The 25,084-nt window shown below is 35.2% G+C and overlaps 1 protein-coding gene across 6 annotated transcripts in view; it reads right to left on the bottom strand.

Moving 5' to 3' along the window:
* AGMO (alkylglycerol monooxygenase) overlaps positions 1-25,084 on the bottom strand; it is a 348,253-nt gene that overhangs the window by 314,092 nt on the left and 9,077 nt on the right. For all 6 annotated transcript variants that reach the window (XM_001105641.5, XM_028845993.2, XM_028845994.2 and 3 more), the window contains exon 3: positions 22,913-23,064. In XM_001105641.5, the coding sequence (XP_001105641.2) occupies positions 22,913-23,064 (152 nt within the window). The remainder of the gene's footprint in view (positions 1-22,912; positions 23,065-25,084) is intronic.

The following is a 25,084-nucleotide window of genomic DNA, read 5'->3' as shown; positions in this document are numbered from 1 at the left end:
TTATATAATGGTAAAGGTACCAATGCAGCAAGAAGAGCTAACTATCCTAAATATATATGCACCCAATACAGGAGCACCCAGATTCATAAAGCAAGTGCTTAGAGACCTACAAAGAAACTTAGACTCCCAGATAAAAATAGTGGGAGACTTTAACACCCCACTGTCGATATTAGACAGATCAATGAGACAGAAAAGTAACAAGGATATTCAGGATGTGCACTCAGCTCTGCACCAAGCAGACCTAATAGACATCTGCAGAACTCCCCACTCCAAATCAACAGAGCATACATTCTTCTCAGCACCATATAGCACTTATTCTAAAATTGACCAAACAATTGGAAGTAAAACACTCCTCAGCAAATGCAAAAGAATGGAAATCATAACAAGCAGTCTCTCAGACCACAGTGCAATCAGATTAGAACTCAGAATTAAGAAACTCACTCAAAACTGCACAACTACATGGAAACCAAACAAGCTGCTCCTGCATGACTACTGGGTAAATAATGAAATTAAGGCAGAAATAAACTAGTTCTTTGAAACCAATGAGAACAAAGACACAACATACGAGAATCTCTAGGACACAGCTAAAGCAGTGTCTAGAGGAAAATATATAGCACTAAATGCCCACAGGAGAAAGCAGAAAATATCTAAAATCAACACCTTAACATTCCAGTCAAAAGAACTAGAGAAGGAAGTGCAAACACATTCTAAAACTAGCAGAGGACAAGAAATAACTAAGATTAGAGCAGAACTGAAGGATATAGAAACATGATAAACCCTTCAAAAATCAATTATTACAAGAGCAGGTGTTTTGAAAAGATTAACAAAATAGATAGACTGATAGCCAGATTAATAAAAGAGAAAAGTGATAAGAATCAAACAGACACAATAAAAAATGATAAAGGAGATATCACCACTGATCCTACAGAAATACAAACTACCATCAGAGAATACTAAAAACATCTCTATGCAAATAAATTAGAAAATCTAGAAGAAATGGATAAATTTCTGGACACATACACCCTCCCAAGACTAAACCAGGAAGAAGCTGAATCCCTGAATAGACCAATAACAAGTTCTGAAATTGAGGCAGTAATTGGTACCCTACCAACCAAAAAAAAAGCACAGGACCAGATGGATTCACAGTCGAATTCTACCAGAGCTACAAAGAGGAGCTGGTACCATTCCTTCTGAAACTATTCCAATCAATAGAAAAATAGGGAATCTTCCCTAATTCTTTTTATGAGGTCAGCATCATCCTGATGCTGGCAGAGACACAACAAAAAAAGAAAATTTCAGGCCAATATCCCTCATGAACATCAATGTGGAAATCCTCAGTAAAATACTAGCAAATCAAATCCAACAGCACATTAAAAAGCTTATCCACCATGATCAGGTCAGATTCATCCCTGAGATGCAAAGCTGGTTCAACATAAGCAAATCAATAAATGTGATCAATCACATAAATGGAACCAATGACAAAACCATATGATTATGTCAATCGATGCAGAAAAGGCCTTTGATAAAATTCAACACTCCTTCATGCTAAAAACACTCAATAAACTAAGTATTAATGGAAAGTATCTCAAAGTAATAAGAGCTATTTATGACAAACCCAAAGCCAATATCATACTGAAAAGGCCAAAGATGGAAGCATTCCCTTTGAAAACTGGCGCAAGACAAAGATGTCCTCTCTCACCACCCGTATTCAACATCGTAATGGAAGTTCTGGCCAGGGCAATCAGGCAAGAGAAAGAAATAAAGGGTGTTCAAATAGGAAGAGAGGAGGTAAAATTATCTCTGTTTGCAGATGATATGATTGTATACTTAGAAAACCCCATCATCTCGGCCAAAAAATGTCTTAAGCTGATAAGCAACCTCAGCAAAGTCGCAGGATACAAAATCAATCTGCAAAAATCACAAGCCTCTCTATATACCAATAGTAGACAAACAGAGAGCCAAATCATGAGTGAACTCCCATTCACAATTGTTACAAAGAGAATAAAATATCTAGGAATACAACTTACAAGGGATGTAAAGGACCTCTTCAAGGAGAATTACAAACCATTACTCAAGGAGATAAGAGAGGACACAAACAAATGGAAGAATATTCCATGCTCATGGATAGGAAGAATCAATATCCTGAAAATGGCCAAACTTCCCAAAGTAATTTATAGATTCAATGCAATCTCCAGCATGATACCATTGACTTTCTTCACAGAACTGAAAAAAACTACTTTAAATTTCATATGGAACCAAAAAAGAGCCTGTATAGCCAAGACAATCCTAAGCAAAAAGAAGAAAACTGGAAGCATCCCACTACCTGACTTCAAACTGTACTATAAGGCTACAGTAACCAAAACACATGCTACTGGTACCAAAACAGGTATATAGACCAATGGAACAGAACAGAGACCTCAGAAATAACACCACACATCTACAACCATCTGCTCTTTGACAAACCTGACAAAAGCAATGAGAAAAAGATTCCCCATTTAATAACTGGTGTTGGAAAAACTGACTAGCCATATGCAGAAAACTGAAACCGGACCCCTTCCTTATACCTTATACAAAAATTAACTCAAGATGGATTAAAGATTTAAATGTAGGTCCTTAAACAATAAAAACCCTAGAAAAAAACTTAGGCAATACCATTCTGGACATAGCCATGGGCAAATACTTCATGACTAAAACACCAAAAACAATTCCAAAAAGAAGCAAAAATTAACAAATGGGATCAAATTAAACTAAAGAGCTTCAGCACAGCAAAAGAAATTATCATCAGAGTGAACAGACAACCTGCAGAATGGGCGAATAGTTTTGCAATCTGTCCATCTGGCAAAGGGCTAATACCCAGACTCTACAAATAACTTAAACAAATTCACAAGAAAAAAACAAACAACCTTATCAAAAAGTGGGCAAAGGATATGAACAGGCATGTCGCAAAAGAAGACATTCATGCGACCAACAAACATATGAAAAACAACTCATTGTCACTGGTCATTAGAGAAATGCAAAGCAAAACCACAATGAGATACCATCTCACACCAGTTAGAATAGCAATCATTAAAATGTCAGGAACAACAGATGCTGGAGAGGATGTGGAGAAATAGGAATGCTTTTACACTGTTGGTGGAAGTGTAAATTACTTCAATCTTTGTGAAAGACAGTGTGGCAATTCCTCATGGATCTAGAACTAGAAATACCATTTGACCCAGCAATCCCATTCTTGGGTATATACCCAAAGGATTATAAATCATTCTACTATAAAGACACATATATACATATGATTTTTGCAGCACTATTTACAATAGACTTGGAACCAACTCAAATGCCCATCCATGATAGAATGGATAAAAAGAAAATGTGGCACATATACACCATGGAATACTAAGCAGCCATAAAAAATAATGAGTTCATGTCCTTTACAGGGACATGAATGAAGCTGGAAACTATCATTCTCAGCAAACTAACACAGGAACAGAAAACCAAACACTGCATGTTCTCATTCATAAGTAGGATTAGAACAATGAGAATATATGGGCACAGGAATGGGAACACCACAAGCTGGGGCCTGTCCAGTGGTGGGGTCAAGGGGAGGAAGGGATAGCATTAGGAGAAATACCTAATGTAGATGACAGGTTGATGGGTGCAGCAAACCACCATGGGACATGTATACCTATGTAACACACCTGCACGTTCTGCACATGTATCCCAGAACTTAAGTATAAAAAAAATAAAAAAGATACCCAAGAAGAATAAAAAATATAGAATTTAACTTACTAAATGGTTAACTACATCATATGGTCATAATAAGGTTGAGGAAAAATGAAATGTAATAGTATATTAGAATATACATTTTATATGCTTTTGAAATATTTTAGATACATACAAAAATAAAAGTAAATAAAAACATTTGAAGCCTAGCAGTAAACTTTCTGTTTGATATTTCTGTTGTGTATGTATTTGAATATGACAAAGCAAATAATATATTAATATTATTATAAACTAAGATTTTCAGTGTTAGACAATAGAAGCATAAATATGAAAGTGTAAGAGCAAAATGCTAAAATAGTAAACTTGAATTTGAGATATCAATATAAAATTATATATACTTATGTTTGTATATCATATACACATACATATATTCTATCTCTACCCACTAGGAGGAACAGGAAGAAAATGCTGGGTAATGGTGTAAAAGGAATAATATTTTTTTTAAATAAATGATTTTATAACTCCAGTATAATAATTGATTCAGACAATTTTCAAAAATGAAGGCTAAAATAATTATGCAATATTTGGTGGAACTAAGACACATCTATGTGCTAAAGTAAAGGTTAATTGGTAATTATTTATAAAAAATGCTAACGTTTGAGAACTAATTAAATTTTTAATGGCCCACAGAAAATTTGTATTTTCCTTACTTTATTGAATCAGTTTGGATATGCAACCGTATTTTTCTAGAAACAGGTCTTTGTGGCCAGGGTCAGTGGCTCACGCCTGTAATCCTGGCACCCTGGGAGGCCAAAGTGGGCGGATCACCTAAGATCGAGAGTTTGAGACCAGCCTGGCCAACATGGAGAAATCCCATTTCTACTAAAAATACAAAAATTAGCTGGGCATGGTGGCGCAGGCCTGTAATCCCAGTTACATGGGAGGCTGAGGCAGGAGAATTGCTTGAACACAGGAGGCGGAGGTTGCAGTGCGCCAAGATCATGCCATTGCACTCCAGCCTGGGGATCAAAAGCAAAATTCCATCTCAAAAAAAAAAAAAAAAGAAAAATATATATATATGTCTTTGTTTATTTCATACACACAAATAATATATATAGAATTATATGAATATAAAATTTATAATACAGGTGGAAACTAAAAATAAAATCCTAAGCCCCACTGCCTGAAAGGATCTCTTCTTGGTCAAAGAGACTCCAGAAAAACCTTAAAAACTGAATTCTCGGCCACGACAAAAAGGGAACTCAGACTTGCCTCATAATACTCCCTTCCTTTTGGAGTTTAGGCACAGCAACTGAGCAGCATTTATGTTAAAATAGAGGTCTTCGGGCTGACAAAACAGACTCTTCATGGCGATAATGATAACGACAGGAGGCAGACAAATCCTAGGCAGATAGGGGTGGGTCCCTGGTGAAACCGGACTTTCAAACCAAAGACAGTTTAAAGTCTGAAAAACCAAGTCACAATATTGGATAAATCTACGGACCAGATTGAGAACCTTTCTTCCCATTTGGTATGACTTCCTCTGATTGATCCCCACCTTTCAAGCCTTTCAAGTATTTTACATATACCTACCCTTCCCTAATAGGTTTTTTACACTGCCATGCTCACCTTTGAGTGGTGTCTTTTAGCCTCTTTTGCATACTCACAAACCAATCAGCATTCATTCCCCCATTCTGAGTCCGTAAAAGCCCCACTCTGAGAGAGATCCCACTGAGATCTGTTTCATTGTTCAATACAATTCTTCTCCGCCCTCCTCACCCTTTAACTTTCAGGGAAACCTCATTCTTCTTGGATGCAGGACAAGAACTCAGGACTCATCAAATGCAGGTACAAAGAAAACTGTAACACCGTGGCCCTCTGCCCTCGACCGGGGGAAAGTAGCCGCCCCACTCGATGAGAAGCAGTGGCTAGGCTGAGCCTGCCCAGGGGCCTTAGGCTGGAGAGCTGCAAAGGGCTGACAGAGCAGTGAGTGCACCGCCATCCATCAGGCTGCAGATGGTGGCTAAAAGAACTAATTAGCATGCTGTAATACACCCTCTGGGGCCTCAGGGTTGCGGGCACCCGTCTCTTGGCACCACTGCATTCCCCTTGTCTGGACACTGGAGTCCACTGCAGGAGCTGTTTGCAACATGCCTAGTCCAGCCGCAAGCCCCGCATGGAACTCACTCCCGTGCCAGTGTTTAGAATGACGGGCCACAGCTCGCACTAGCTCACTCACACACTCCTCCCACCAGGGACTGAGTGTGCAGTCATGGTGGCCATGCGATTCGTGCCAGGGCACAAGCCAGGCACTGTCTGGTGTGCTGAGTACATGGGGTGTCTCCTGCGGAGAACTCGGGTCGGAGCAAGGCCTGGGCAGGGGCGTCGCTGGCCGAAGGTCTCTAGCTGGCAAAGTGACTGAGAAAAATCCTGCATCATTTTGATACCAAATTATAAATAAGACTTAAGGCCCTACAAAGCAAAAGTTAAGTCATGTCTGCAGGCCATCAATCTTGCTACATGACATCCTTAACTTGAAACATTTCTTTTTGTTGATTCCAAGTTTTGGTGAGAGCCTTACTTCTTTAACAAATTGGAAATTAAAGAGTCTCTGAAACTACCTATATGTCCCCACTGCAAGGTATCTCGCCTTTTCTGGCCAAACCAATGTATACTTTGCATCCATTGAGTTACACGTTTGCCTGTAAGTCTTACCTCTCTAAAATTTATAAAACCAAAACCGTAATCCAGCTGCCTTGGGACCACTTAAGTCTTCTGGGGTTTGTTTCCCTGAGCCATGGTCACTCATACTGGCTCATAATAAACCTCTTTTAAATATTTTACAGAGCTCGCTTTTTTCCATTAACACAAGCATACCTCAGTTTATTGTGCTACACTTTATTGGGCTTTGCAGATATTGCAATTTTTGCAAATTGAAGGTTTGTGGCAACCTTGTGTCTAGCCGTTTTATCACCACCATTTTTCCAACAACATGTGCTCTCACTTTGTGTCTCTGTATCACACATTGATAATTCACACAATATTTCAAACATTTTCGTTATTATTTTATCTGTAATGGAGACCTATGACCAGTTACTATTGCAATTGTTTTAGGGGTCTCTCTATGTTGCCATTAAGTTGATGTATAAATATTGTGTGTGTTCTGAGTACTCCACTTACCTGCAGTTCCCCTTTCTCTCTCTCATTGTGCCTCCCTATTCCCTGAAACACAGCAATATAGAAATTAAGCCAATTAATAACCCTATAATCACTTCTAAGTGTTCAAATAAAAAAAAAGTGTCATATGTCTCTGACTTTAAATTAAAAGCTAGAAATAAGTAAACTTAGGAAGAAAGGTAAGTTAAAACCTGAGATAGGTTAAAAGCTAGACTTCTTGTGGAAAACAGCCAAGCAGTGGATATCCAGAAAAGAAGTTCTTGAAGGAAATTAAAAGTTCTAGTCCAGTGAACATATGAATGATTAGAAAGCAAAACAGCCTCATTGCTGATTTGAAGAAAGTTTTAGTGTTCTGGATAAAAAATCAAACTAACCACAACTTTCCTTTAGGCCAAAGCCTAATCCAGAGCAAGACCCTAACTCTCTTCAATTTTATGAGGGATGAAAGGGATGAGGCAGCTGCTGAAGTAAAGTTTGAAGCTAGTAGAAGTTGGTTCATGAGGTTTAAGGAAAGAAGTAATCTCCATAACACAAAAGCAAACAACAAACCAACAAGTGTTGATCTGGAAGTTACAGTAAGTTATCCAGAAGATCTAGCTAAGATCATTGAAGGTGGCTACATGAAATAGATTTTCATTGTAGACTAAATAGCCATATGTTGGAAGAAGATGCAATCTACAATTTTCATAGTTAGAAGTTTGAAAACTTCAAAGAACAGGCTGACTCTCTTGTTTGTGGCTAATACAGGTGGTGGCTTTAAGATGAAGCCATTTATCATTCCAAATATTGCAGGGTTCTTAAGAATTATGCTAAATGTACTCTGCCTATGCTCTAGAAATGGAAAAACAAAGCCTGGATTACAGCACATCTGTTTACAGCACGGTTTACTGACTATTTTAAGCTTAGTATTAAGATGTATTGCTCTGAAAAAAAAATAATTCTTTCAAAGTATTATGGTTTCTTGTCAATGTACATGGTCACCCATGAGCTCCGATGAAGATGTACAAGGAAATCAATGTTTTGATGCCTGCTAACAAAATGTCCATTCTGCAACGTATGGATCAAGGAGTAATTTCAACTTTTCCAGCCTTACTATTTAATAAACGTGTTTTGTAAGGCTATCATTGCCATAGATAGTGATTCCTCTGATGGAAGGATATGATTCATTGATGATCATTAGCATTTTTTGCAAAAAAAGTAATTTGTGATTAAAGTATTTATATTGTTTTTATAGATATAATGCAGTTGCACACTTAGTATACTACAGTGTAGAATAAGCATACATTGTATATGTTCTAGGAAACAAAAAAAAATTGGTGTGAGTTTCTTTCTTGTGATATTCACTTTATCATGGTGGTCTGGAGCCTAACCCACAACATCTTCAAAGTACACTTGTATTATCATACATATTATATATTATATATGAGGCATCCTATCTTGTGGTAATCCTGATCTGAAGTACTTAACATCATTTATGAATTTTTTTTTGCCAAAAAATATTTATCCTCAATCTAATCAATCCAGAGTCTGAAACTGACATCCAATTTGCAGAGAGTTCAGAAGACAGAGGGAAACATTAAGCAGTCCTAGGAGGAACAATCAAATGACTGGAATATGGACATTTATTTATTTTGAGATGGAGTTTTGCTCTTTGCTGCCCAGGCTGGAGTGCAATGGCGCGATCTCGGCTCACTGCAAACTCCACCTCCCGGTTCAATTGATTCTCCCACCTCAGCCTCCTGAGCAGCTGCGATTACAGGCATGCACCACCACGCCCAGCTAATTTTGTATTTTTAGTGGAGATGGGGTTTCTCCATGTTGGTCAGGCTGGTCTCGAACTCCCAACCTCAGGTGATCTGCCTGCTTCGGCCTCCCAAAGCAGGGGGATTACAGGAGTGAGACACCGCGCCCGACCAACCATTATTACAAGTCAATTCGCCTGGACACAGATGTAAATTGCATAAGAAAGTGGGGTTATGGTATGAACTTAAAAGACACAAAAAGACAAAGAAACCTTATGGATAAACATTGATTTGATCTAATTAAAACTCAAAACAGACATTCTCAGGTTAATTGGGGGAATTTTTAAAATGCACTGACAATATTAGATAATATAATCGATTTATTGCTCAATTTCTTAGGTATAATAATGGCATTTTTAAAAGAAAAATGTTATTATTATTGGAAGATGCATCATGTAGTACTAGGGGTGTAGTTATACTTCAACATACATGGAAATTATTCAAACAATCATACGACTCTCTATAATATTTAAATACATATTACTGATAATGCATCTTCAAAAGAGCTAGCATGTTGCTTGTTTCATCTATCAATAATCTTCAATGAGTAGACACTATTATTTAATTTGGGCTACACATTAAAGTAACTGGATCAATATCAAGAACCAAAACAATATCAACAACCAAAACAACGATTAAGCTCAACAATTAAGCTCAACAATTAAGCTCAAGTTCTACCCCCCAGAGATTCTAAGATTCTAGTCTAAGAACTTCTATTTATGCCTTAGATACATACATATATATATAATAGATATATATAAAATAGATATATAGGTTGGAGGCTGGAGTGCAGTGGTGCAATCTAGGCTTATCGCACCCTCCGGCCCCCCATCTTGCTGCTGTTCAAGCGATTCTCATGCCTCAGCCATCCAAGTAGCTGGGATTATAGGATTACAGGTACCGACCACCATGCCCAGCTAATTTTTGTCTTTTTAGTGGAGAGAGGGTTTCGCCATATTGGCCAAGCTGATCTCGAACTCCTGACCTCAAGTGATCTGCCTGCCTTGGCCTCCCAGAATTCTGCAATTACAGGCCTGAGCCACCACGCCTGGCCCAATAGCTTTTAAAGCTTTAGATATGCTTCTAATGTGTAGCTACTGCACAAGTCAATCATCTAGCAAATGGTATGATAATGGATTGAGAGAACTGTAATATGAGTACAATATTGCATGGTGAGTGAAGCAGAGGAAGCATCGCTTCATCTATCCTAATGTAGCTTAATGCTTCAGTAAATGTTTTGAAAACCTTAACAACCAAATCATTAAATATAGTTTTTGTTTTCTACCAAAATATTTGGTGATTTATATATGTCAACATGATCTAAAATAGGATTGGTGTTGATATTAGTGTGTGTTGCATTTAATGAAAAGTTTTTATTTTATTAGGAGGATCAAGAAATGGCAAAGCCCATGGGCTCTGAGATCAATGGCTTTGGGTCAATGTATTAAGGTTCTGGCACATTAGCTCTGAGGGTTGGGCAAGTTGCTTAAATTTGTTTTGTTTTAGTTTCCTCTTTTGTAAAAGTGCTATGACAGAAATCACCAAGTTGGTTATTGTTTTAATTAAAGATAAAAGATATATGAGAATCCCTTAGGAATACCTAGTAAGAACCCAGTAAATACTAATTAATTGTTAATATTATTTAATAAAATGACAGGTTTTCAATGACTAGCAGGACTCACACACATATTTTGTTTTCCTGTGGCTGATTCCAGTGAAGAAGATTCAAAATCTTGAGTTCTTTAGGATTTGAAAAACAGCGAGAGAGCATCTTGTCAACTATAAAACATCTTCCTAGGCTGGGTGCGGTGGTTCATGCCTATAATCTCAGCACTTTGGGAGGCCGAGGTGAGAGGATGTCTTGAGCCCAGTTCAAGAACAGCCTGGACAATAAAGTGAGACCCCATCTCTATAAAAAGTTTAAAAATGAGTCAAGAATGTTGGCATGTGTCTACAGACACAGCTACTCAGAAGGCTGAGGTGGGTGGATGGCTTGAGTCTGAGAAGTGGAAGTTGCAGTGAGATAAGATCACGCCACTGCACTCCAGCCTGGGTGACAGGGCAAGACCCTGTCTCAAAACACAAAACAAAACAAACAAAAAATCTTCCTTACACCTTTAGTGAAATTCAGTGCTCATCTTTCACCCACAAGATTTTGGCAAAACCTCTCAGAGTAACATCCTTAAGTACTTTCTGTTTCAGTTTTTGTTTTTTATACACATGGGAATATGTATTTAGAGTCACTAAAAAGACACTTGGTACTTAATTAAGATCTAAATAATATATATTGCCATTCCAAAGAGTTCCTGTTATGCTGTGGTTATGTATTTATTCTTATTTATCTCCATTCTCATAAAATATTCATCAATCTGTTTTCTTGGGATTAATAATCGTGTTTGTTGCATTTTCATTTGCCATTTTTCTTATGATATTTATTTAGTCAAAATATTAATCTATGATGGTAACAATGTACCTATATAGTTATTATCTGGTTTTATTAAATTATGATTGCCTGTACTATTCATTTTTAGTAAAATTTTTAAATTTATTTTACAGATCTTTGCTATAAATATGATTTATATATCACTGCCTCCACTCAAATATCCTGTACTCAACCTCATTTACATTCTTTGTTTTCTCTTCCTACTCATTTGGTTTTATGCTTTACGTGCAGTTCACTTTGTCCTTTTACTTAGAGTCAGATTTTTTCCTCAGCAATATTTTCACCATGGTGGGAGCCATCAAATTCTGCATAAGGACTTATTTTTCCACTATATTCCTATATTTCTAAAGAAGAAAAGATCACTACTAATGAAATCTAATACTGATGAAATCAGATTTCTTGTTGATTGAACTACCACCTGCACATCTGGTGTATTTTTCTGGGGCTCTGCTGTTCTGTTTGTTTAACTCAGAGTATAAGCACTTCACATGGAAGACGTGTCTTCTTCATTCTTCAAACAGTTCCAAAACACAGAGCTGGCACTGAAAATTTATTCTAAAAGATGATGTAGCACAAGCTACATATTTTGATAATATACAGTGGTGGGGTTTTTTATTACCAAGATTTGCAAATTTCGAGAGAATAAAACTATATACAGTACATACTTTAGGATACATACTTATGGCACAAAGTTACATTTTAGAAGTTATTTTAAGAAGTATGAGGCTTCAATTGTTAAAAAAAAAAAAAAGAACAAAATCGAATTACCCATTAGTGTAAGAGAAGAAAGAACAAATCTGTTTTAGCAATTTTTTTCAAGTCATTTCCTAGGTTCTGGAAAAGACATTTCAATCTCTAAGCTGGAAAAGCATATTTTGATGGATTAATATTTAATTAAGATGAAAAGACAACAAAAGACATTTTAAAATATAGGCAAATGTATGAATTCTAATGGATTTTATTTCTTTTAAAACCTTTCATGTAAATCTTTAAAATTTCAAAATAAAAACTTTCAAGTGTTGAAGGAAGAAGGGAATATGGATAAGTTTGATTTACTAGAAAAAAATCAAATTCCATGATATTCACTTGGGGAAAAGAAATATAATTTTGTTTATTACAGTTGACAACTATTCATCTAGGAAAAGATCATTAGTATCATGTCTAATTTCAGTATAAATCTAAAACACAGCCTGTCAACAGTCTCTGTGACAACTAAAATATTCATTTTCCAATAAATGCATCTGATTAAAGACAAAGATAATTCCATTACAATTTGATAAATAGAAATCAATATGGCATTCTTCATACAACCAAGGTTTCCTAGCTTTGGATGGTATTATATAATACATTTGTACAAATACACAAATATATTATATCTTTATAAGATCCTTTATGAAGTATTATTATCCCCAGTTAACAGTGAGAAAAAAAATTAAGTTTGTATGAGGGTAAGTAAATTTAACCCTGAATTTGGGTAAGGCAATTCTTATTACTACCAATGTATTTTAATTATTATTTACAGAAAATATAGTAATATTTATATTACTGCATTATATAAAATACATTACATAAACAGGTTGACAACATATGAATTCATAACTTTTTTACTTATGTGTCAGACTGCACCCTAAGTGTTTTGTCCATTTTTACTCATTTAAACCTCTCAGTTAGTCTGTGAAAATTATACTATTGTTATTTAAATCTACAATAAGGAAACACAAGGGAGTGGCATAACTTGCTTAATATTACACAGTTAAAAAGTGGTAGCAATAGAATTTGAATCCAGGCAGTTTGGTTCCAGGGTCTATTATCTTACTCTCTATTTACAGAGCCTGTCTCTCGGGGATGGATTTAGATGAACATTTCATTTCCTATCTTTTGCTCACTTGTGCTTTTCTCTGCAATTATTTCCTAGACAAATGCTTTGGAGTAAGAAAAATAAGTTATTCCTATTTTTATGGGAATGGGGGGGCAATTTTATAGGAATTGGGGGGCATACTCTTTCTTTGTACCTTTAGAAAAAAAGAATCAGAATTCAAGAAATACATTACAAAATGAAGTTAAAATAAGAAAATTGTTTGGTTTTGAACAAATATAATAATTCCTTAGGAAATTAGTCAAACTCAAAAAATTATGCATTTCAAACTAATTACTTTGACATTTGAACTTACCTGACTGTTGGGTCCATCACTCTGGATTCCACAGCATGCCTCAATACCTGGCATATTACATAGAATACATTTTATATCTGGACTTTCTTCCCTCATTAGGATGTAAGCACCAAAATGGTTATAACTTTAAAAAATTTTTAATTTTTGTGGGTACATAGTAGGTGTATATATTTATGGGGTACATGAGATATTTTGGTCCAGGAATGCAATGTGTAACAGTCACATCATAAAAAATTGGATATCCATCACTGCACACATTTATCCTTTGGGTTACAAACAATTCAGTTATACTATTTTAGTTATTTTCAAGTGAACAATTAAATTATTGTTAACTATAAGCTCCCAGGTGTGCTGTCAAATACAAGGTAGGGCAGCAACTTTTATTTGTTCACTGCTATAATCCTAGCAATTAGGAGGCTTTGTAGTATGTAGTGGGTGCTCACTTAATGTCTCATGAATGACTGAGTGCCTACTTTAAAGGGTTATTCTGGGAATTAAATAATACAATATACTGTGTTACTAACACAAAACACGTAGTCTAGTACCTAGCAATATAAAAAAACATGTATTCAATAACAGTGGTTAACATTTAAATAGTATTAAGAATCTGACAGTCACTCCCCTAAATTTTACTCATTTAAGCTTTATACAAATCTTATGAGATATATGCTATTATTATTATTATTCCCATTTTATAGATGAAGAAACTAAGACACAGATTAAACTGCTCAAATCTCAGTTAATAAGTGTCAGTACAAAGAGCTGAGCTCAGGGAACTTGGCTCCAGAAGCTACTTTTTTTACCACTATACTTGTTGCTTCTCCAAAGCCCTTCAGTGACACTTGAAATTTAATTTTCTATATTACTATTAGTACTTTTACTAGCATCATCATTTCAGAAATAAGAATTTTAAACAGAATCCCATTTGATGTTTATGCATACAATACAGACTTTTCAGAAATTTGTAAATTTCAGAATTAATGGCAATGAGAGGACAGTTTATCAATTTTAGAACCTGCCCCTATTATTATTGTAATTTAGTTGTTGATGTCTCTGATTCACAATAGAATAAACAATCAGTGACCATACCTGTTATTAAGCAAGTATCTCAGGTACTTAGTATAGGGTTGGTATAAGATAAGTGGTCTCAAATATTTGTTGAAAAAATAATACATAAGTAAATGTATTAATTCATTTATTCACAAATAAATGCATAAGTGAAGTCAATAGCTATAGAAATAAATATCTAAGTTGATGATTACTGCAAAAATCTTCATGTATCCTCTTAATAATTCACACAGCCATCTTTCATTGCGCTATTTTAATATGATAAAACTAAATTTCATCATAATTATACTTGTTCAGTAAATAGAAGTGGATAGAATTCAACTTAATTTCACTTTTTTTGGTCTAAAATGGCTGTATTCAAATATTTTGTGTGCGAATGCATCATACATATTTAGTGAAAGAGACTTCCAAATTCTCTTTCTGAATAAAATTACTTCGGACAAAATCTGTTTTTTCCAGATCGTATTTAACCACATATTGTTCCAAAACAATCCTAAAGTCTACTCCAAATTTAAGTGTTTTCCCTCCTGTTTCCATCTGAAATGTCCCTAAACATTTACATAAGGCTCCATCTTACTTTCTTTGAATTGGCTTATTTATTCATTTACTCATCTATACTTGGTTCCTGGACTTTAAAAGAATTTTCATTAGAATTGCTTCACAAAACTAGAAGATGAGTAAAATACATAAAATCTGTCTCAGAGAGGTTAATCTCAAAGTTATGTGTGTGGTAAACAGTTGCACAGTGGTGCACACCTAGATCTTTTGATTCAAATTTTAATGCTCTTTCTGCTACGTAAGAGGCGAATACATTATGTTCTAAGGCTAAAAGAAAAACACGGCGTATTTTGTGTCCATAAAAAGAATCAAAAGTAAGTTAAAGTTTATAATCTTTACTCCATTTATGCCTTCCAATTTAATTTTGATTACTCATTTCACAGCTTTTAATTAAATTTCTGGAGAATATTGCACAGCCATCCTCGGTTCTCCTAATTATTCTTGGAAATATTTCTATACTTTACAATCAATGTTCAAAAATAGACTAATGGAGATTCCTGACATCCCTATATTTTATTTTTGTTTATGACTTCCCTGTTTAATAACTCAATGAATTTATGCTTACAATCCCTTGGTAATAGCCATAATCTTTGTTTCAAATGTACTTTCTAGGGCCGGGCGCGGTGGCTCAAGCCTGTAATCCCAGCACTTTGGGAGGCCGAGACGGGCGGATCACGAGGTCGGGAGATCGAGACCATCCTGGCTAACATGGTGAAACCCCGTCTCTACTAAAAAATACAAAAAACTAGCCGGGCGAGGTGGCGGGCGCCTGTAGTCCCAGCTACTGGGGAGGCTGAGGCAGGAGAATGGCGTAAACCCGGGAGGCGGAGCTTGCAGTGAGCTGAGATCTGGCCACTGCACTCCAGCCTGGGCGGCAGAGCAAGACTCTGTCTCAAAAAAAAAAAAAAAAAAAAAAAAAAAAAAAAAAAACAAATGTACTTTCTATACATTATCTACATATGGAATCTCAGAACACCAAAGGAAAGTTAGTCTGTGTCTTTCAAAATGACTGCAGTTGCTAGTGATAAGAATATGCTATTTCTCTGAGAAAGACCCCCTCAAATCAGGCATTTCGAGGGGAAATAATGGTGACCTTTCAGTTCATACATATTTTAAGTGCTTCGATGGACAAATGTTTAACATTCGACATGGGATGGCTCTTGTCACTGAAATAAACTCAGAGGAAAATGGTTAACATAGGTGCCATGTTTTTGGTTGAAACTAATGATAAGAGACTAAAAGGCATAGGAAAGTTGTTGGTGGGAACTCCAAGGCTTCTCTCGTAGAGGTGCTAAATAATCACACTTCAAGGACTGAGGAAAAGTAAGGGATCATGAGGGAAGACAAGAAAAATGGTAGTAACTCAGGCAAATACAAGGTAGAGCTTACCCTAAGTGATCCACTAAGAATACAATCACAATGTATTATTAGTAGTATATATTATTATATTTACAGACAGGGTCTCACACTGACACCCAGGCTGGAGTACAGTGGCACAATCATAGCTCACTGGAGCCTAAAATTCCTGGGCTCAGGTGATCTTACTGCCTCAGCCTTCTGAGCAGCTAGGATTATAGGCATGTGCTACCACACCCAGCTAATTGTTCGATATTTTGTAAAGAAAAGGTCTCTCCATGTTGTCCAAGTTGGTCTTGAAACTCCTAGCCTCAAACTATCCTCCTGCCTTGGTCTCCATAGGCACTGAGAGTGCTACGATTACAGGTATGAGCCAGCATTACCTGTCATAGTGTATTTTTAAAATAAAGAATGAGTCATAACGTATAGTAAAGAGTTACAAAAATCTTAGGTATATTCTGATATCAAAAAACAAGTACAGAAGAATGTAAGTAATCTATTCATCAATGCAGACCACAATCCTGGCACCTTCACAAGTTAAAATAATTTCTCAGCAATACATCTGTTTATTTCCTTTGTTTAAACTATGATTGAAATTAGGATAATCTAACTTCAGCTTCTAAAAGAAAGCCAGAAAGGAATGAATAACTTTTAAGAGTCATATATAGGAGCTCACTTAATCAAAATGAAGTTGTGGGAATAAATATTTGTAACTACACAAAAATTGTGAACACTACCTTGTTTGCATACAGAATGAGATGAATTTTAAAATGAATTAAGCAACGTTTTTGCTGAGGGAAAAAGTTAACGGTTTGAGGGGATAGTACGGATTGCTTATTACAATAATTTTAGATAATGATCCCGCTTTCAGGACTAAACTAAATTTTGTAACCTTAATGTATAATCAGTGCCTCAGAATGAAATATAATAGTAAAAGGTGCAACTGGATAAATTCTATATTTTAATTTTTGATTATTATTAATTTTATTTTTAATTTTTTTTAACTTTTAGATTCAGGGGCACATGTGCAGGTTTGTTCTATGTAAACTGTGTGTCATGAGGTTTGGTGTACAGATAATTTCATCCCCTGGGTAATAAGCATAGTACCTGATAGGTACTTTCTTCTGATTTTCTCCCTTCTCTCACCCTCCATACTCAAGTTGGCTGCAGTGTCTGTGCTCCTCTCCTAGCATCCCTGTGTTCTCATTGTTTAGCTCCCACTTATAAGTGAGAACATGTGGTATGTGGTTTTCTCTTCCTTAGTTTGCTTAGGATAATGTTCTCCAACTCTATCTATGTTGCTGCAAAGGACATGATCTCTTTCTTTTTTATGGCTGCATAGTATTCCATAGTGTATATATACCACATTTTCTTTATCTGGTCTACCATTGGTTGGTATTTATATTTATTCCATGTCTTTGCTATTGTGAATAGTGCTGCATTGAGCATACACATGCATGTGTCTTTATAATAGAACAATTTATATTCCTTTGGGTATATACTCAATAACTGGATTTCTGTGTCAAATGGTAATTCTAAGTTATTTGAGGAATTGTCAAACTGCTTTACACAATGTGAACTGACTTGCACTCCCACCAACAGTGTATAAGCATTCCTTTTTTTCTGCTACCTCACCAACATCTGTTATTTTTTGACTTTTTAATAATAGTCATTCTGACTAGTGTAAGATGGTATCTTACTGTGGTTTTGATTTTCATTTCTGTAATGATTAGTGATGTTGAGCTTTCTTCATATGAAAACTCTAATTTGTTATTCTATGTAATATATGAGGAGGCTGCCTATTTCAGTCAGGGTCCAATCAGGAGACAGAAACTACATTAGTAACTTGAATAAGGAAAAGTTAATATAAAGAATTATTAATGGGTAAAGAGGAATTTAACTACTAAAGAGGTAAGGAGGGAGGAATTCAATGTTACAGAAGTAGCAGCCAAAGAATGTAGCTACTGCCTATACAGCTGAGGGAGAGAGAATCGAGGAGGTACTTATACCTTTAGAAGAGTCCAACTCATGTACTCACACAATCACACCACCCCCAAGTCTAAGACTCAGACATCTCTGGAGAGGTTGTGGCTACGACTGGAACTCTGTTGGCGACAGAGAAATTTACTAAATAGAGTATATAGGTCCCAGAGTGTATGAGCTACAGCTAGTTTTTTTGGTGCGGCCCCCTGAATGGCAGAGAATCTTGCCAGAGTGTGTAGGCTACAGCTGAGCAAGAGGTGAAGTGTACCACATCCCTCACATACCAAACCTGTAAGTGCCAGATACAAAAGAGCATGCTGGTAAATGGAGGCAAGGTCCCTTTCTCATGTTCCGCCTTTGCAGTGTCCCTCCAGCCCCTTAAATTGGCAAAGTCTAACATCAAGTCAGCTGGGAAAAGAGAAATGTCTACAGCATGCAGCTCTGACAATACAAGGAAGGGCAAAGAAGAATAGATTTGAAGAGAGGCCATAAATTAATAACTGGCATGCTGGCACTTCCCCATACTTGGTTGACACTGATACAGTTGAAAATAGTATAAAATCATGTATTTATACATAGAGTCACAAATCATAACCTCTTGTATTGTTTTTCTAAATTTGGTTATACACTGTAGCATTCTGCCTTAGAACTATAAACCAAGAAATTACATCGGTGACATTATTTATGAATTTAACTTTCTATAAAAGTATGTATAGAGAAAAAGTATAAATTTTAAGTGTACAACTAACTCAATGAATTTTTACAAATATAAGAACTCATGTAAACACCTCCCAAGGCAAGACAGAGTTTATTATCAGGACCCTGAAGGCCTCATTCTTGTTCCTCCCAAGCAGTAATTATCAGCTTTTAAAACTGCTTCCTTGAAAATCTTTACCTGTTTTCTTACATGTTTAGTGTAACTAATAAAATGTACAAAGAAAAATAATATACTTATTTTTTATTTTTTATTTTTTATTTTTTGAGACAGAGTCTCGCTCTGTCACCCCAGGCTGGATGGCAATGGCATGGTATTGGCTTACTGTAACATCCGCCTCCCGGGTTCAAGCAATTCTCCTGCCTCAGCCTCCTGAGTAGCTGGGATTACAGGCATGCACCACCACACCTGCTAATTTTTGTATTTTTAATAGAGACGGGGTTTCACCATGTTGGTCAAGCTGGTCTCGAACTCCTGACCTTGTGATCCGCCAGCCTCGGCCTCCCAAAGTGCTGGGATTACAGGCGTGAGCCACTGCGCCCAGCCTAATGCACTATTTTTATGTGGAGGAAAAGAATGCACAAAGTTACTTTTTAAATTTAAGAACTATTTATCCTTCTATATATTTTTCTAAAATCATCAAAGCTGTCTATAATAGAACTATTGTATTGCCCTTGCTTTGTGTAATTTGACCATAATTAGCAATTTATTTTTCATTCCAGAGGAAGAAAAAAATATATAAAGAGCATACAGAACTTCAATATCTTGGCATAGTGATAGAGATGGAATTCAAATGTTGAGAATAAACTGTTTTCTGCTAATTGTCCCATAACTGAGAAAATGCAGCATATATGCAATAGAAACAAATGACAACAACAACAAATCCAGCAATGATTTGGAATCCTAAGGAAGCAATTTAAATACATGTAAAGACAAAATTTTAAATACATAATATATTGTTTCTTCAAAACTCACAGCATTTAACATACTAACAAATGTGAAATATGTTTTTGCTATATCATTCTGAAGTAGTGAAAAGAAAGTAATACATTGAATAGAAAAAGTAGGATTTTATTTTTATCTTACTATATTTTAAGATGACATATGTATTTTGGAATTATTGAAACTTTTCAGTTAAATAAATTTGACCAGTTATTCAATTTGGACAGTATTCCAAGAGGGTCAAGAAATTGGATATTATATGGAAGTTTTTTAGTCCTGTGTGTGTCTTGATTTCTAAAAACCCATTTTAATATTTTACAATATTATTTATAAAATTTAAAATTTAAGCATTATATTGAAGGTTGATACATTTAAATAAATTACTTTTTTCCTACTAGCTTTCCATTACAAGTCAAAAGTCTTTGAACTTACGGTTTGGCTGCATAGCCTGAAGGTTGTGAATGTTTTTCCAGAAGGTTTTCAAAATTTTTTTAATGCCTGCCTTTTTTACTGGATTCAGTTCAAAATTTCTAATGAGAAGCATACTTTAAACAGCCTTGATGCCACATTTTTAATATGTTATTTTACTTTATTACTCTTCCCAACTGAGAACACTTATAATCAACGTTTTTAAGAGTTTTATATTGGTAATATTTTGTTGGTTCTTTGTTTCCTGTTATAGTGGGCTTTCAAGGAGTAAACAAATTTGCAGATTTCCCAAATAAACACATCCGTGCTGGGCAGTGTGGCATGAGGAAGGTTCTCGAAAATATGTAATATAGTACAATATAAATGCTTTCTGGAACACTCCTTTGTTGCATAGAAAATGAGGAAGATTGCCAATTAGTTCATTTTAGGAAAAAAACTACTCATTTGAAATAAAACACAAATATGTTATTACATAAACCATATTTATTCTTAATCATGTTTGATTTTGGAGTAGCCTTTGCATTTATATATGAGGAAATAGTGTCAGGAACTGACCTATTATGTGTCAAAGACAAATGTTATCACACACAAAATTAATGACTTTTTCTAATTTATATATTCACTTCAAATTGTTCTAATAAATTAAGCCTTCATAGAGTTTCATTAAATGCACATGCTTAAGGTGGTTAACATAAACAATGCTATATTTAAAGTTCAACAGCCTTGAGCATAACACAAATCCATGCTACTCCTAATTCCTTCATCCTTGCTTGGGAAGGATATTTGGTCACACTTACTCCTACACAGATAACTCAGTTATTCACCCTGATCTCTGGTCTCTTCCGTCCATCTGCCATCTATTTATTATTATTATTCCAGGTTCCTTCCTCTTCCTTCCTTCCTCCCCACCCACTCAACCAACCACCCACTGAAATCCTGAGTTCTGCTCTTCAGTAGTTTTTCAAGATTAGTACTTTCCCGCTCTTCCCTTCAGAAATACTTTGGCATGCTTTTTTCTCCTCAGAGACCACTTGCTCACCTTAGCTCTACAACTATTTCTCAGCCCCTACATATCCCTACAGAGGTTCAGATCTAGATTTGTTCCTCATTCTTCCATTTCCCTTTCTATAACAAAATATTTCTTTGGAAGTGCAGCCAAGAATCCCAAAAAGCAAATTCAGTGAACCAGTGCAGTAAGAGGGCTTTTGCAGATGAGACATTTTGCAAAACTATGGTAACAGAAAAGTGCATATGGTCAGGGCCTAGCTGATTGCATTTTCATTTGTAATGTGGAAGTACTGCCAACAAATTGAATTAAGCTTACTATAGTAGAATACATTACTTAAAATTCCATTCTGTTACAGAGTCCTGAATGACCCTCAATAATTGGGCTGTGAAGTTTGATATTGTGTACATTTTTAGACTCTACCAAGCATGTGATAATAACAATAATGGAAGGCAATATATTAAAATGCAATACTGCTATAAACATGCATGTGCAAGTATCTTTTTCATATAATGATTCATTTTCCTCTGGGTAGAGAAGGAAAAGTAGATCCACCATTTGATCCAGCAAATCCACTGGAATTACTGGATCAATTACAGATCAAACAGTAGTGGATCTACCTTTCCTTCTTTAAGGAATCTCCACACTGTTTTCCATAGAGGTTGTACTAGTTTATCCTTCCTACCAACAGTGTAAAAGGGTTCCCTTTTCACTGCAAAAATATGAAACCAGCCCAAATGCCCATCAAGAAATGAGCAGATAAGAAAATGTGACATATATTTAGCATCGAATACTACTCAGCCATAAAAAGGAATGAAATAATGGCATTTTCAGCAACCCAGATGGAACTGGAGACTATTATTCTAAGTGAAGTGACTCAGGAATGGAAAAGCAAACATCATATGTTCTCATTCATATGTGGGATCTAAGCTAAGAGGACACAAAGGCATGAGAACGATACATTGGACTTTAGGGACTCAGGGGAGAGGGTGGGGGTGGCAAGGGATAAAAGATTACACATTGGGTACAGGGTACACTGCTCGAGTGATGGGTGCACCAGAATCTCAGAAATCAAAACTAAAGAACTTATTCACATAACCAAACACCACCTGCTCCCCCAAAACCTATTGAAATAAAAAAATTAAACACAAACAAACAAAAAAACCTTTTATCCTAACAGCCAAATGTTAGGAACTTGTTTGGGTTCTGACTAATAAATACCCCCATAACAATGAAAATTTTCATTAAAAACCAAACGGTAAATGATTTAAAAAGCAATGCTATAGCCATCACTTTCTAATCTTTTTTAAAATTAGAAAGAAGTGAAAAAAATGTACTTGCAATAATTTCATATCCTTTTAAAATATGGCTTCAGATTTTCTCCACTTAAATTGCAAAGTAAACCTTCATTATTAACTTTTATATCCAATAAAACACCCTATTTTATTCCTGTATTTATCTATTCAATAATTATTTACTGAATATATACTATGTACCAAACACAGTTCAACCTAAGTTAACAAAAAGTCCTCATTCGCAGCTTACCATGGGCCATACGATGGAACCAGTAGTAGCCAAAGTCAACTCCGAAGAAGGTTAAATACCAAGTCCATGGAGAATCCCAAGGCAAACTGAACAGCCTGTACTTCTCCCAGATGTAAATATAACTGGTCAGTTCAATGCTCCTGAAAAATAGACTGGAAGATAAAATTCACAATCAGTGATTATATAACATTTTAGAAATAAAATTATGCTAAAATGTTTTAGATAACATTTAAAATTAACGTCTTCATATGAAAAAATGAAACTCTTTCTTCTACTTTGTTTCTTCTCTGTCATTCTTTTTAAAGGCTCAAATTCCTTAGTATCAAAATCATTCCCAGGAAGCTTTATTTTATTTCATAGGCATCATGGATGCCAGCTGTTTGTGCTCTCAACTTCATGAAATTTAAAAGGCCATTTTTTCATGTCTCTTAAAATATTTTTCATTGAGCCCATGCAACATAAATATGACAAGACTACAACTTAATTTCTATGATTGTCATTTCTAAATTTTACTGAAGTATATATTAAGAATGCTTTATAAAGGGAATATAAACTAGGCTTTTCAAAATATTAGGAAAAAAATTTCCTTAGATGTAAGGTATACAAACCTAATTAAAATAAACAATTGTTTCTAAAACTCAGACACTAGACTATATCTTGCCACCTATTTATCAAACTTCTGCAAATTCTTATTTTCAGTAACTTTTAAAAACCTACAAAATATACTTTAATTTTAGAAAGTATATTATTTTTTCTTTCAAGTTTTATGTGATCAAATTTAAGATTAGCTTCTAGATTATTTGTTTTGTCTCTTTTATCAATTTGATTGAGTTGACTTTTTCTTCTATGTTTATTTTTAAATATAAAAAGAATTATTCTGGTTAATAAAGATATATTTATAAGTCATCAACAAGTTTGGTGCTGAAAATTCTGAGAAACTTCTTAAATATTCTAATTTTAGATAAAAGTGGAAGAAGTGGTGCAGATTATTATACTACTAAAATTTTTTATTTTTACAGTATTTCCCTTTACAGAGTCAGTTTCTGCAAATTAGCATTTTACTGGTTCTTTTAAAGATCCAGCCCTTTAATTTTATTCTTGAATTTAATTATGATATGACTTTAACAGTGATTTAATAACTTTAAAACAACCTCTTATACTTTAATATTTTAAAGTATTATTATTTAATCTGTAAAACACTAGGCTATCTTATAACAGCATTAATGTACATAACTCAGAGAAATGCCAAATGCTTACAATTTTGAACAAGAGTACACATCACCACACATTAAAAAACTCAATTTCCAATTTGAGATTACATGGTTGGAAGAAGCAGTTTTGTCCCTGTGTTCAAGTCCTTGACCCAAAGGAATTGCTCATCCTGTACCCCTACTACAATGTCAATCTGAGTGATACTCTGAGTACTCCAGAAACCACTGCTGCAGTGGCCCTGAGACTGCTTGTGGGCCTTCATTTAAAACCTGCCTTCCAAGTTTTTATGAAGGTATGTTAGTCAAAGTAGGGGGTAGAACAAATTATACTGTAAATCTTGTTAGCTTGGTTGGTTACTTTTATATATTTAGATGAGGGCTTCACAACAGTGCCACTGTTGACAATTGGACAGGATAGTTCTTTGTTGGAAGAGGTTGTTTGGTGCAAAAGTTTACTGAAACTATGAAATCTTAAAATTGCTCACTATTGTTTATTAGTAGGGGTTACCCATATAAAATTCAAGTTTTAGGTTAAAAATGACAATATCAGTTTTATATGCTTCAATATAACAATTTCTCTAAAACAGGAATTCTTAACTTTAACACTACTGCCATTTGGGCCAAATACTTTTCTGTTTCGAAGGCCTTTCGTGTGCATCATTGAATGTATTCCAGCATTGCTGTTCTTTAGCACCTAGATTTAGGACCCCTCCTTCTCACCCCAGCTATGATTACAAAAATGTCTCCAGATATTTCCAAGTGTTTCCTGGGGAGTAAAAATTTCCCCAGTTGATAACCTCTGCCTTAAGACAACTGATCCAGAAAAATAGATTAAAACAAAATGTAGTAGAAAGTTGAAATCATCTATAGCTGAATGGCTTAAGTATTAGCACACGGTATCAAGGCAGATTCCTCCATGGATTCAGGCAATCATTCAGTGAATTCATATGAAGAGCCTACT

This window comes from Macaca mulatta, chromosome 3 (genome assembly GCF_049350105.2).
Source record: "Macaca mulatta isolate MMU2019108-1 chromosome 3, T2T-MMU8v2.0, whole genome shotgun sequence".
Taxonomy (NCBI): domain Eukaryota; kingdom Metazoa; phylum Chordata; class Mammalia; order Primates; family Cercopithecidae; genus Macaca; species Macaca mulatta.
The sequence above is the reverse complement of the archived record's forward strand: the minus strand, read 5'-3'. Positions and strand labels throughout refer to the sequence as shown.